At 42.1% G+C, this 15,071-nt stretch overlaps 1 protein-coding gene across 2 annotated transcripts in view; it reads left to right on the top strand.

Moving 5' to 3' along the window:
* OSBP (oxysterol binding protein) overlaps positions 1-13,725 on the top strand; it is a 138,601-nt gene extending 124,876 nt beyond the window's left edge. For both annotated transcript variants that reach the window (XM_056531168.1, XM_056531165.1), the window contains exons 9-14: positions 3,404-3,524; positions 3,636-3,739; positions 6,066-6,161; positions 6,331-6,500; positions 6,596-6,816; positions 12,583-13,725. In XM_056531168.1, the coding sequence (XP_056387143.1) occupies positions 3,404-3,524; positions 3,636-3,739; positions 6,066-6,161; positions 6,331-6,500; positions 6,596-6,816; positions 12,583-12,725 (855 nt within the window). In that variant the 3' untranslated portion in view covers positions 12,726-13,725. The remainder of the gene's footprint in view (positions 1-3,403; positions 3,525-3,635; positions 3,740-6,065; positions 6,162-6,330; positions 6,501-6,595; positions 6,817-12,582) is intronic.
* The last annotated feature ends 1,346 nt before the right edge of the window (positions 13,726-15,071 follow it).

The raw sequence follows: 15,071 nt of genomic DNA, 5'->3' as shown, positions 1-15,071 counted from the left end.
AATATGAATCCAGAGGGATTTCAGATCATTGTAGTATGAATCTAAGAATATGTGGGGGAAAAAAGGAGAAGTACAACTAGAATGCTCAAGATCAACCCTCATTGGCTAAGTATCCTGGATGATTGGGAAAAGTTAAAAGGGGAAATAGACTAATTTTGGGCAGTCAACAAGGGCACGGCAGAGGTGGGCATAGTATGGGATGCCCTGAAAGCATTTATTAGAGGTTTGCTATATAGGGAGATCTGTAGGAAGAAGAGGGGGTTTAGTTTAAAAGAAAAAGAGCTGGAAAAAGAAATCGCTAGGGCAGAGGTTGAGCTGTCCAGGGATGCCTCTGTCGACAATTTAAATAAGTTAGAAAAAAAAAACCAGGATCTTAAAGTATATTTAGAAGAAAAAGCCTTAAATCAGATTTTTTTTCAAAATCAAAAATTATATTATGAAGGGGGGCGTCCAAATAAATTCCTGAGTCAACTCATAAGGAATCAGCAAAGGGGGAATTTTATAAAATCTATTAAGGATAAAGATGGCCTTCTCAGGTCCACTGCAGAAGAAGTGGAAGCGAGTTTTGTTTGTTTCTTTTCAGAACTTTGAGACAGAAGTGCAACATTCCAAGGAGGATATTGAAGAATTAAAAAAAAAGATCTAATTATCGAGTTCTGGGGCCGCCCAGGGGGTGGAGTTGGATACTAAAATTCAGCTCCATGAGCTGGAGCAGGCCTTGAGATCTTTTTCTGGGAACACAGCTCCAGGGATGGATGGGCTCCTGTTTGAGATATATCGTAAATTGGGTAAGTCATTGTTAGGGAAACTCCAAGAGGTGTTAGATGAATCCTGCAGACAGGGGTCCCTTCCGCAGTCAATGCGGGAAGCAATGATGGTATTAATCCAGAAAAAGGGTAAAGATCTAAGCGAGATGGCTCATATAGACCCATCTCGCTTTTAAATACAGACGCAAAAATGTTTGCGAAGGTATTAACGTTGCGCCTGAAGGGAGTGATTGGGAACCTGGTGGGGAGAGATCAGGTTGGATTTATGAAGAACAGCAATGGAATGGATAATATTAGGCGAGTTTTTTCGGCCACCCAGCTTGGGGAGACGGGGGGGGGGGGGGGGGGTCCGCTCCATCCTGTCACTAGACGCTGAAAAAGCATTCAACAGGGTGGAGTGGGCCTTCTTATGGAAAGCGTTGGAACAGTTTGGGTTGGGGCAGAGCTTTATAAATTATATTAAACTGTTATATGACCACCCCAGGGCAAGAATAAAAATAAACAATACTATATCTAGCCAATTTAGCCTAACCGGGGAACAAGACAAGGGTGTCCCCTGTCACCTTTATTATTTCTTTAATTTATTGAACCTCTGGCTGATTTTCTCAAAAATCATTCCCGATACCAGGGTTTTGGCCCAGGAGGAGATGAAGGAAAAATTGCATTATATGCAGATGATTTATTACTGTTTGTCAGGAACCCGAAGATCCATTTAGTTGACATTATTCAGGACATTCAGGAATTTGGTTGTATCTCGGGACTCTCAATCAACTGGAGAAAATCTTCATTAATGATTGTGGAAGGCATAGGTGAAGTGAATTAAAAGTAATAAAATATCCAGAGACCATGGAATACCTGGGGATTAGCATTAGTAGCAATCCAAAGGACTATATCATGTTAAATCTAGCCCCGCTGTTGGTAAAAATTAAAAAGAAAATTGATATCTGGTTAAAACTACCCTTGGGAATGTCCGATCGTATAGCATTGACAAAAATGGTGGTTCTGCCGCAACTTTTATACTATTTAACAGCATCTCCGATAATTATAGGTGAAGTATGGTTCAGAAAAAATGATGGTTTGGTGAATACATTAATTTGGGGTAAGAAAAAGGTTAGGATTAGATTAGACACATTCACGCTTCCCTGAGATAGGGGGGTTCCAAACTTTAGACTGTAATACTGGGCGGATTAGCTATCACAGCTCACGGGTGACCAAGGTCAGCTGATTTATGACCTCTTAAAATTTTAATAAAAGGTGTATAGGAAGCACGTGTTTGAAGTATTGGAAAACAATTAGAAATTTAATAAGAAGGATATAATTGGTGCACAGGCAAATTGGGTGTGGAAGAAAGGTAAAGGTGTTTTAAACATTATAGGAAGTGTGAAATTTACTTCACTGTGGGAAAATAATAATTTGAATGAAATAAGTAAAATTGAGCATTATGGTTTATGGTTAAGAAAGGGGATAGTATATGTTGAGCAAATGTTCAGTGAAGGAAAATTTAAAAAATTCGAAGATGTGCAGAGGGAGTTTGGGGTAGATGATAAATATAAATTTTGGTTTCCTCCAACTAGAACATGCTGTAAAGTATACTAAGGATACAAGGGCTCTTAGTATCCAGAACCATCCCTTGATTGAATTGGTGGATGGGGGTAGGAAATTGGGGCTGTCTACAGTATATAAAATTCTTCGATTAGGGAAACTAGAGGGGATGAAAGTTAAAAGTAAAGTAGAGTGGGCAAAAGGAGGAGTGCTTTCGGATGAGACCACTTGGAAGGGAATGACTGCGAGTGTGGTCCAGATGTCGGAAAATGAAAAATTTTGAACTTCTCAGTTTATGCTATTGCATAGACTATATTATACTAGGGATCGACCGATTATCGGCTTGGCCGCTATTATCGATTTTGGGCATTATCGGTATCGGCAATTACCTTGCCGATAAGCCGATAATGCCCCGCACCGCGGAAGCCCCCCGACCCGCCGTACTGCGACTGCCCCCCCCCCCCCGACCCACCGCACCGCGTCGCACCCCCCACCGCACCGCCCCGGCCCCATTGCCTCCCCCATCCCCGGTTTTATAATTACCTGTTCCCGGGGCCCACGCTACTTCTGGCTCCTGCTGCGTCCTGCGTTACGCTGTGCGCAATGACGAGTGACCTTTTACCTGAAACCTGAAAATTTATCCGATACACTTTCACAGAGCTAATAAAACTTTGTGCAATACCTATCCCTTTTGTTGGGAACTGGTGGAAATGTAGCATGCCCTTTTAAAATAGACCAATTAGTCCACTGGGATGCATTTCTGGGTAGTATTGGTTTGACAAAATTATTGTAGTGGTAGATTTTTGGGGTTTTGGAAAAAGGTCTATGAAAAGTGGCATCACATGGTTGGGCATTTATCATTACTACTATAAGGTTGGCTTCATTGGTTGTTACACTGTCTTGGACAGCCATAGTTGCCTCACAATTACCACATCCAGCAATGCAGTAACAGTTTAACATGATCACACACATGTACTTTGGGATGCAGGAACTACCTTCCCTGACTGTATGTAGCTGTTCTTAGCTCTGGGTTTTCTATTTTTCCTTGCAACTTGCAATAATTTTTTTTTCACCCTTTTGTTTTTTTTTTTCAGGTCAGCCATCACCCCCCTGCAGCAGCTCATCATGCTGAATCCAGTAATGGATGGTCTCTTCGGCAGGAGATCAAGATCACTAGCAAGTTCCGGGGAAAATATCTCTCAATCATGCCCCTTGGTGAGGGATAGTAAATTGTACTGGTTGAACAATATGGGCTAGTTCAGATCCTAGCATAATCTTTTTTTTTTTTTTTTTTTTTTTTTTGACTTATGCACGTGTTATTCCTAGGTACCATACACTGTATATTTCACAACTCTGGAAACCATTACACATGGAAGAAAGTGACCACAACTGTGCACAACATCATTGTAGGAAAATTGTGGATTGATCAGGTGAGAAAAGGAATGACAAATGACTCTCTTCTCAGTCCCACATTATGATATAGTAACTGTTGAACTCTTAGAACCAAGGGCCAGTTATTCATGGCAGCATGCAGAACCACTGGTTACAGCAAAGCCTGTTTATTTAACCCCTTAAGGACATGTGCTGTAAATGTATAGTGCTGTATAGCATCACTTAGCGCACAGCGCCGTACATTTATGGGGCGGCTGTGACGCAAGAACAGGAGCTGTGCTCGCTTCATTTCCGGCGGGTCCCAGCAGCTGTCAGCAGCCACCTACCCGCTGGTAATGGCAGACCTCAGCGATCACGCTGATGTCTGCCATTAACCCCTCAGATGCCGTGATCAATACAGATCACGGCATCTGCGCCAGTGCGGCACTTAAAATGACTGATCTAATCGCCTCCGGCACTGCCGCAGGGATCAGATCAGCCAAGATGGCGGACGGAGGTTCCCTCACCTGCCTCTGTCAGTCTCCCGGACGGCCTTCCAGCGGACAAGAGCAGAAGATTTCCGATAGTATTGATCAGAGCTATGCCCTATGCATAGCACTGAATAGTAATAGCAATCTAATGAGTGCTATAAATAGTCCCCTATGGGGACTATAAGTGTAAAATGTAAGGAAAAAGTAAGAAAAAAAAATTGTGAAAAAGACCCTCTCCCAATAAAGTTTTAAATCGCCCCTTTTCCCCATATTAATACACAACAGCGTAAAAGACATAAAAAATCCAAAATTTTAGCTTTTTTGTCACATCGAACAGCAACTTTTTTTTAATAAAAAGCGACCAAAAAGTCACATATCTGCAAACATGGTACTAAAACAAACTACAGATCATGGCACAAAAAATTAGCCCTCACATCACCCTGAATACAGAAAAATAAGAGTTAGAGGTGGTCAAAATAGGGCAATTTTAAATAAACTTTTTTTAATTTTTTTATTTTATTTTTACAAAATCAGTACGAGATTTTTTAAAAGCAGTACAATAATGTAATTGTATTTATGTATTTAACCATGGGTAAATGTATTTAACCATGGGTATAACTTTAATCGTATGGACCCAGAGAATAAAGAAAACATGTAATTTTTACCGTAAAGTGTGCAACGTGAAAACAAACAGACCCCCCCCCCCACACACACACACACACACACACAAATTTGCAAAATTATGATTTTCGTTTAAATTTCCTTACACAAAAAATCTTTTTGGGTTTACCATACATTTTAGGGTAAAATGAGTGATGTCCTTACAAAGTGCATCTGGTCATGCAAAAAAACAAGCCCTCATATGGAAATATAAATAGAAATATAAAAGTTATGTATTTTAGAAGACGAGGAGAAAAAAACAAAAATGCTAAATTAAAATTGGCTGTGTCCTTAAGGTCAAAATGGGCTGTGTCCTTATGGAGTTAAAGGGGTATTCCAGGAAAAATCTTTTTTTAATATATCAACTGGCTCCAGAAAGTTAAACAGATTTGTAAATTACTTCTATTAAAAAATCTTAATCCTTTCAGTACTTATGAGCTTCTGAAGTTAAGGTTTTTCTTTTCTGGCTACGTGCTCTCTGATGACACGTGTCTCGGGAAACACCCAGTTTTGAAGCAAACCCCCATAGCAAACATCTTCTAAACTGGGCGTTTTCCGAGACACGTGTCATCAGGGAGCACTTAGCCAGAAAAGAACAACCTTAACTTCAGAAGCTCATAAGTACTGAAAGGATTAAGATTTTTTAATAGAAGTAATTTACAAATCTGTTTAACTTTCTGGAGCCAGTTGATATATAAAAAAAAGTTTTTTTCCCTGGATAACCCCTTTAAGGGAGTAGTGCTTCTTTCTGCTGCACAAATGTACACGTCATAACAGCTGCTGGCAGCAGTGATCCCCTGCACATTTAAAGAGGTTATTCAGTATTACCTTTCTGCACTCTACTTCCACCTCAGTGTTATCTCGGAAGTATAACTTCTGAGACAGGGGGTGGGTACTCTAAAACGAAAATATCATGCGTGTTGTGAAAATATCATTTGGGCCATTGGCCACCATATGCCGCCATGATTTCACTAACATGAACTAAATAGATGAACGCAATAGAGGATGCGCCCCCTAGTCTGTGAAGTTATATTTCCAAGACAACAAAACAGGAGTGGAATAGCCGTTAGCTATGAAAGCTAATACAGTACCTTTCTTGCTCCGGATAACCCCCTTTAACATATAAACAGCCATACATGTTGATTCTATTATGCCTTATTTGTTTACACCATGGGTCCTGCTAACTGTATGAGCGTTGTATTTTCATTAAATTAATACTTTGTTTTTCTTTCAGTCTGGAGAAATAGAAATTGTCAATCACAAGACCGGAGACAAGTGTAAACTTAAGTTTGCCCCTTACAGCTACTTCTCTCGTGATGTGGCACGCAAAGTGAGTCTGTATGCATGGTAAAGCTGCTTAATGAAACATTTAATACACCATTTACATAATTCTTATCAATTTCATAAAAATCATTAAATTTTTGCTGACCTGTTTCATTTACCCTCACATGCATTGTTAATTGTTTGCATCTGAAAGACTCTATTTTTCTGTCTTGCAGGTTACAGGAGATGTGATGGATGCAAGTGGGCGCATACATTACACATTAATGGGGACATGGGACGAGCGCATGGAATGTTCTCCTGTGTCTCCACCTGGTAGTGGCTTTGAGAATGGTGGTGATAAGGCCCCAGAAAATAAGACTCTCTTGTGGAGAAGAAACCCCTTGCCGTATGTTTCTATACAATGTTTCCTTTGTGTTCTGCGTCTAGCCATCTTTTGTGTTAAGGCTTTACCTTTTTGTAATGTTTCTGTTTAATATGTAGGAAGAATGCAGAATACATGTATTATTTCTCAGAGCTGGCATTGACCCTTAATGCCCCAGAGGAGGGCGTTGCCCCAACTGACAGTCGTTTGCGACCTGATCAGAGGTTGATGGAGAATGGCAACTGGGATGAAGCCAATGCCGAGAAGCAGCGACTTGAAGAAAAGCAAAGGATTGCTAGGCGAAAAAGAGAAGCAGAGAGAGAGAAAGTTGGAGATGATGGTAAGAGGCACTTATGAAAAGGACACATACCAGTCAAGCACTGTTAAACTGAGTAAATGTATTTCTGCAACACACCATAAATATGAGGTTTAATTAATAAGCTGATTTAGGGTATGTTAACACACCAAAATAACGTTGAAGAAACCCCTCAGAATCAACTTAAAATCTGCTTTGTAGATTTTGATGTGGTTTTTATGTGGCTTTTAGTACAGGGGTGTGTGTTTTAATTATTTAGGCTAGGTTTCCACACAGTTTTTTTGGATAACTGCCAATGCAGTTTTTGAGCAAAAGCCAGAACTGTATTCAAAAAGAATGGGAAATATAAAAGTAAAGTATTTATAATACTCCTACCTACTGGATCCTCTTCTGACTTTGGCTCAAAAACTGAAGTGTCAGTTTTCCAAAACAAAAGGCAGAAAAAAACCTGAGTGGAAACAGCCTTAAAGCGGTACTCCGCCCCTAGACATCTCCTATCCTTGGATAGGAAATAAGATAAGATGTCTGATCGCTGGGGACCCCTGAGATCTCTCCTGCAGCACCCACTTGTCATCAGCTGTACGGAGCGAAGTTAGCTCTGTGGCTAATGACTCACGATACAGGGGCCGACAGTTTGAGACAACATGGCCCCGCCCCCTCAGGACGTCATGTCACGACCCCTTAATGCAATCTATGGTAGGGGGCGTGGCCAAATACACTTGCATTAAGGGGCTGGGCGTGACATCACAAGGGTTGGAGCCGTGACGTCACAATACTCCGGCACCTGTATTGTGAGCCATCAGCCACAGAGCAAACTTAGCTCCGTACAGCTGATGACTTGAGGGGCTACAGGAGAGATCTCCTTGGATAGGGGATAAGATGTCTAGCGGCAGAGTACCTTTTTAAGGACACTGGGGGAATATTTATTAGGTTCAGTCTTTGGTATGGTATTTAGATGTATGTTTTTTTTATTTATTTAAATCTCTGTTTTGCTTTAGGTGCGACAAATTTATCAAAAAGTTGCACAGTGTTAATAAAATTTCCACTCGTATGGCAATGTTTTTTTTGGTGACAGTCGCACGTTAATAAATTTGTGACCACTGCAAGTTCTAAATGAAAAGAGCCCTACATATAGCTGTTTGCCCATTTTTGCTTAGTGATCCAAAAAGTTGCAATTTTTTTGTTTTGTTTTTTAGCATTAAAGGAGTACTCCGGCAACGGGAAAAAACAAACGTATCCCCTATCCACAGGGTATGGGATAAGTAGCTGATCGCTGGGGGTTCAAGCGCTGGGACCCCTGCGATCTCCAGTGTGCAATACCGGTGATCAGCTACTTATCCCCTAACCTGTGGATAGGTCATACACTTATTTTTTAGGGACTTTTCCTTTTTCATTTATTCTCATAATTTTTTTTTCAAATGTAAAGTTTTATTTTTTTAAATAGAGAAATAAACAACAACAAAAAGAATCAAATGCAGCAATCGGAGTAATGGCTCAATGCAAGCACTGATTACAAAACCATTATCGACATTCCAGCAATTAGAAACAGTAACCTGAATATAGTATCAAGTCAGTTAGTATATGGGAGCAATCAGCAAAAATGCCAATACTGTATAATGAGAGAGGAACAAAACGCCTATCATTGTAAAAGACAGAAAAGTGAAAGAGTGGACCCCACCACTACGTACCACAGACAAATAGCGGTATGAAGAGAAAGAACCCAAGGGAGGGATGGTAGGCAGAGGACAGGTGGAACACAAGAGCCATATCACTAGACAACAGAGGGCAAAGACACAACAGGGAGAAAGGAGGGAGAACAGTTAGGAGGCCACGGGGTTCCCAGAAGCCAGCAGTGTGCAGTATTCTGGAGTAGATTGGAAAAACAGCCAGTCAAACCAGGTCTTATTATAGCGTTCACTTTCTGCAGGGGACAAAGCAATCTGTTCCTCCATACGTTTGAGATGGTTAATTTCTGCTACCATTCACCGACTGTGGGAGAGTCTGTCGATCTCCATTTACGAGGAATGACTGATTTTGCAGCCTGCAGAAGGTAGCACAAGAGAGACTTCTTTTAAGAAGAGGTGGAGATATCGAACATAAACAGACGCTTCAGGGGAATCCGGTATAGAGACACCGGTAACCTTACGGGCATTGTTGTGTACCGCATCCCAGAAACCCACCAAATATGGGATAAGGTGCCAATCGCGCTGTCACAACGCCAGCACGACTCGGAAATTGAGGGATAGCAACCGTGCAGCATCTCAGAGGTGCGGTACCAATGAGAAAGAATTTTATAGTTAGTCTCTTGGGCCTTGTTAACAAGGACAGATTTATGTGTGAGTAGAAAACATTTCCTCCACTGTGCCGGGATAAATTGTTTGAGTTCGGTCTCCCAAGCAGAGCAAAATGAGGGTAAGGAAGAGGAATAGCAGGTTAGTAACAACTGGTAAAGGAATCCAATGGTATGAGGAGGAACAGGAGGAATGAGGCACAATTTTTCAAAAGGAGTGAGGTTCCGATGCAGGCGGGCAGAGTGATAAACAGAGGAGTAAAAATGCTTCAACTGCATATACTCAAACACGCTACAGGGCCTAGAAGACATAGCAGGGCAGAGGTCAGAGAGAGGAAGTACGCCAGAAGATGAAAGCACATGTAGAAAACTCAATGGAGTCGTCCCCAACCCCCCAGAAAAGATTCTCTGTTTGTGAAAATGGTGTAGCACCTGTGCCCTCTTCTCCGGGGTATTAAGACCTTTCGCGTTGAAAGAGGCGATCTTGAAGTCCGCCATGAATCAAACAGGAAGAGAGGAGAAAAGTGGAAGTTGTTAGTAAGAAAAAAAGGACAGAAAAAAGATGGAACCCCATAGCAAGGAGAACGAGGAAAAGGGAAAGAGAAGAAAAGAGAAGGAAGGGGTGAAAAGACGGAGACGTGAGCGCAGAGACACAAGGTAGGGAAGGGGAACACCAAAGAGACACACAAATACACAGACGACTGCAACAAAAGAAAAAAGAGGGAAAGGGAAACACCAACAAGCAGTAGTAGAGAGGAGAGAACTACTGCTGCTTCAACTAACGACTAACCAAAAAGGTAAAGAAAGGAAAACACCCCAGGGATTAAGAAAAAACACTTCAGGGATCCTGCACCTATCGGGGGAAGGAGTAAGTCAGGCGGCATAAATACCAGCACTCCTGCACTACCTAAAATGCAAGGAGACAAGAAGGAAGGTGAAACAGTGCATGAAAAGGGTCAAATAAAGTCGCTTTACCTGAAGAGATAAAGAAACACGCATAACAGGGGAAACCAGGCAGAGGGCAAGACAGAAGTCCTAACTAAAGACAAAAAGGGAAGCTGTCAGAAGAGACCTGAAGCAGAAACGGCAATATTCAATTAGGCACAAGGCAATCTCCCATTTCACTCCTGAGTTACTTCAACAGCGTCCACCCGAGCAGGAACAGAGGACAAGTCACTCTTGAGCTGTGCAAATTCCGGTTTACATTCAGCCACCACTTGTCTGGCAAGAGCGGAGATATCCGCTTTTGTAGGTAGAGAACGGACCAAGGCCTGCAGGGTGACAGGTGCTGAGGCCGCAGAGGATGAGGCCCACTCACAACTCAAAGGATCCTGACAAGGATTCATGGAGGGATGCAGTGGATCAGGGGGCACAGACTGGGAGCGAAACATCATAGGAGTGCCATCCAGACTACAGGCAGGTGCCACAGGCAGCGGTGGGAGAAGCAGGCACGGAGGAGATGGAGCCAGAGACCCCTGGCAGTGAGAGGTGGTGGCAGGAGAAGGGGCAGCAGACCTAGATCTAGCAGGAGACCTGGCAGTAGGGATCAGGTGCATATCCCATGGGGAGCCAGTGGACCACTGGGGAGAAGGATGTGCAGCAACTGGGAGATGTCCCAATGGAGGAGATGGAGGGGCCAAGGCAGGTGACCTCTCAGGGGCGGCTGAGGGAGCACAGGGTCCCAGGACAGGCACCCCCTGCATCAGAACTGCTTCCTTGTCCATTACAGGGGGGAAGAGGGTCCCAGGGGGAGACTAATTGGAGGTGCCCTCGGAGAATCCCCAGTATGGGGGGTGGGCAGGGAGGCTCTTTCCACAGCCAGGGGTGCTGGAGAGGACAGGCACAACTGTGGGACAGGGCCCTCACTCACCGGTCCCCGAGGAGGCTTGCAAGTCCAGACAGGCGCATCATCTGGTGAGCAGTGCGCTCTGACATTCAGAGGAGCGGGAGGCCACAGGTCACTGGAGCTAGCAGGCAGGGGAGCACTGACTCCCGAAGAGACAGCTGGAGAGTCGATGTGCACCGCCATCGGGACACAGGTAGGGAGCAGAGGCGTGAGGCATCGGGCAGCGATGCAGCTCCCCTGTTCCGGCACTGTGGGAGGCTGTGAGAAGGTGCGGCGGCTCCAAGATGGCGGTGGGGGACCCAGCCAGGGAGGCTGGGACCGGGTGAAGTAGGTTTCCAGGTCCATCAGAGGAGACAGCAGGAGGTTTCCCCTTCTTATTCCTGGAGGATCGCACCATGGTATGAGCACTGTATGAAGGATTAAGGCAGGCGGCAGGCAGGAGCTCTGTGCATGTGCATCCTTACACCACCATTGCTAGACATGCCCCCTATTCTCATTTATTTTCGCATATTTTAATTTTTTTCTTTCTTTTAAGCCATATAACTTTTTTTTTTTTTTTTTTTCCACAAAGCCATAGGAAAGTGAGTGGTTTTTGCAGGGTCAATTTTACTTCGCAATTTTACTTCTAATATAAAATGTATGGTGAAACAAAAACAATATTTTCTTTTTTCCAAGAGGAAATTGAAAGAAACAAAACTTGCAATTTTGCTAATTTTGGGGGTTTTCATTCTTATTCAATTTACGGAAAAAATGATATGTAATCTTTATTCATTTGGTCAACATGATTACAATAACTATGTTTACATGCCTGTCTATTATTGTACTACTTGCCAAAATAAGTATGTTAAAATTGCCCTATTCTGACCTCTATAACTCTTATTTTTCTGTCTATGGGGCTTTAGGAGGGTTCTTTTATTTTTTTTATTTTTTTTTTTTGCGATGTGATCTTGTGTCTTGTCGGAACTTTTTGATCACTTTTGATCACCATTTTATAATTTTTTTTCTGATGTGATAAAAAATCTGCATTTTTGACGTCTAGTTATGTTTTTATGTTGTTTACTGTGCAGGATCATGAACACTAAATTTTAATAGTTCAGCCTTTTCCATACTAAATATGTTGTAATAGATTGCTATGTACTGTTCAGTACTATGTAATATCAAAGTACTGATCAATATCATCCTTCACACCAGAAGAGAGGGTGGCCATTTGCGCTCACTGGAACCCTGCGATTGCATATGTAATGGCACCATATTGTACACTTATATCACGGGTCCTCTAGGGGTTAACACACACATCAATAACAATTGGAGTTTTCATGCAGAACTTAAAGGGGTACTCCGCACCCCTAGACATCTTATCCCCTATCCAAAGTATAGGGGTTAAGATGTCAGATCGCCGGGGTCCCGCTGCTGGGGACCCCCGAGATCTCGGCTGCAGCACCCACCTGTACAGCTTCCACCTCACACTGGCAACGCTGGAGGCTTCGGATCCCGGGACTCCCGCCCTGTGTGACGTCACACCCCGCTGCCTCAATGCAAGTCTATGGGAGGGATGTCTAGGGGTGCAGAGTACCCCTTTAACTGAGACTACTAGTTTTTGCAGTGTTCGGCTGTTTTAAATTGTAACTCAAGACCCTTTTAACTTTAATTACAGATTCTCCAGTGGATTCATATAAACCATTGTGGTTTGAACGTAAAATGGATCCAGTGAGCAAAGAAATGACGCACATTTACCGCGGCACTTACTGGGAGGCCAAGGAGAAGCAAGAGTGGAATGCTTGCCCAGATATTTTCTGAGGAACAAGGGGAAGTGGCAACAGTTCTATCCCCTTCATATCCACCCTATACTTTCTGTCCATGTTCTTTACCTTCGGCGATGCCTTATTGACCCTAGTTGTGGCCCCCACAGAAAAGAGCAATGCTCAGCAGATCATCCCCAGGGTATTAATAAAGTTGTGCATTTTCTGTTTTTTGTTTTTCTTATTTTCTCTTAAACACCTTTTTTCTCCCCATGTCACCAGCATTTTATTGCTGGGTCTAAAACATTTACACTAGCACTTTTGCCACTGGTGATAAAGCACTTATGCATTACAGACATGGCATAACCTAAAACATTCGTAAGGTGTCCATGGATCACCTGAGCAGGTGGCATTGCACAGAATTTTTTACCGAGCTTTACCAAGTTGGTTTGTGGGGGCTCTTTTTCCTAGTCTGCAGAGCATTGCTTTGATAAAAACCACCCCTCTGGGTCTTTTAACCATCTTACAGCCCCCGCCTTGAGCACTAGGGTGGGTGGGGGTGGTTGTCTGCCTTATGTTTGAGTTAATCTTTGACTTTGTTTTTTTTGTTTGTTGTGTTTTATTTTTTATTTCCTTTGGAGAGGAGGGTACAATTTCTCCGACCTCTGTTATTGATTTTGGGTATACAATTGAGGGTTTGCTCTGTCCTGCCCCGTATATATAAATATATATATATATATGTGTATATTTTTCATTTCACTCCTGTCACTACCTCTGTGTGTCACCTTTCTCTTTCTCTTTCTCTCTCTCTCTCTCTCTCTCTCTCTCTCTCTCTCTCTCTCTCTCTCTCTCTCTCTCTCTCTCTCTCTCTCTCTCTCTCTCTGTGCAAATACTAAATTAAATAAAGATCAGATGACACTTCTCAAGTTTTCCTATTGATATTTAAATTCTGTAGCATAATGTTGCTAGTTCAGCTTCATTTTAGATCTGTTTTTACATTTGCCTGCACTCTGCTAACCTTTAGCTGAGTAGTTGGTTCTAAAAATTAAATGTTTTTGTCTCCTCTGCTGATATTATTGGAGGTGAGTGCTCATTATGGAAGGAACGTACCATGTCTGGTACTGTATTTAAGGGGCCCATGGATGCAGTGTGTCTATAGGACAGTAGGTTGCATTGTGTATGCAAAGCTTTGGTGCACTTTGTTGAGGAATATGGTGGCCTTTAGGGTCATTCGTGGCTTCTAGTGTGCATGTGGTTGGCACTGTAATTAATGGTGCATATTTATTTTTAATTTTTTCCTTTTTAAGGTTTTATTTTTATTTTGTGCATTAAAATAGTAGCCAAAATACCAAATGTGTGCCACAATGAAAGGTGCTGCCAGGTATGCAAACTTTATGCACATGTTTGTCAGCTTTTAGAGTCTGCGAGGAAAACATTTGTCATTTTGGTTATCGGGTAAAAGTCCGAGAGCAATCGGCAAATGTTGTAAAAGTAATGCCCACCTGAATCTGCTACAAATGGGACTATGGACAAGGACATTAAAGGGGTACTACGGTGGAAAACAAATGTTTTCAAATCAACTGGTGCCAGAAAGTTAACAGATTTGTAAATTACTTCTATTTAAAAATGGTAAAAATCTTAATCTTCCCAGTTACTACAGAGACAGTTTTATAGTTATTTCCAGTCTCAACCACAGTGCTCTCTGCTGACACCTCAGGAACTGTCCACAGCAGGAGTGGTTTTCTATGGAGATTTCCTTCTACTCTGAACAGTTCCTGACAAGGACAGTGGTGTCATCAGAGAGTACTGTGGTCAGACTGGAAAGAACTTCTCAGCTGCTGTATAATACAGGATTAACATGTTTAATAAGTAATTTACAAATCTGTTTAACCCCTTAAGGACCCAGCCATTTTACACCTTAGGACCGGCCATTTTTTGCACATCTGACCACTGTCACTTTAAACATTAATAACTCTGGAATGCTTTTAGTTATCATTCTGATTCCGAGATTGTTTTTTCGTGACATATTCTACTTTAACATAGTGGTAAAAAAATTTTGGTAACTTGCATCCTTTCTTGGTGAAAAATCCCAAAATTTGATGAAACATGTCAACATTTTTCTCACTTTGAAGCTCTCTGCTTGTAAGGAAAATGGATATTCCAAATACATTTTTTTTTTTATTCACATATACAATATGTCTACTTTATGTTTGCATCATAAAATTGATGAGTTTTTACTTTTGGAAGACACCAGAGGGCTTCAAAGTTCCGCAGCAATTTTCCAATTTTTCACAAAATTTCCAAACTCACTATTTTTCAGGGACCAGTTCAGGTTTGAAGTGGATTTGAAGGGTCTTCATCTTAAAAATACCCCACAAATGACCCCATTATAAAAACTGCACCC

This window comes from Hyla sarda, chromosome 7 (assembly GCF_029499605.1).
Source record: "Hyla sarda isolate aHylSar1 chromosome 7, aHylSar1.hap1, whole genome shotgun sequence".
In the NCBI taxonomy this organism is placed as follows: domain Eukaryota; kingdom Metazoa; phylum Chordata; class Amphibia; order Anura; family Hylidae; genus Hyla; species Hyla sarda.
The sequence above is the reverse complement of the archived record's forward strand: the minus strand, read 5'-3'. Positions and strand labels throughout refer to the sequence as shown.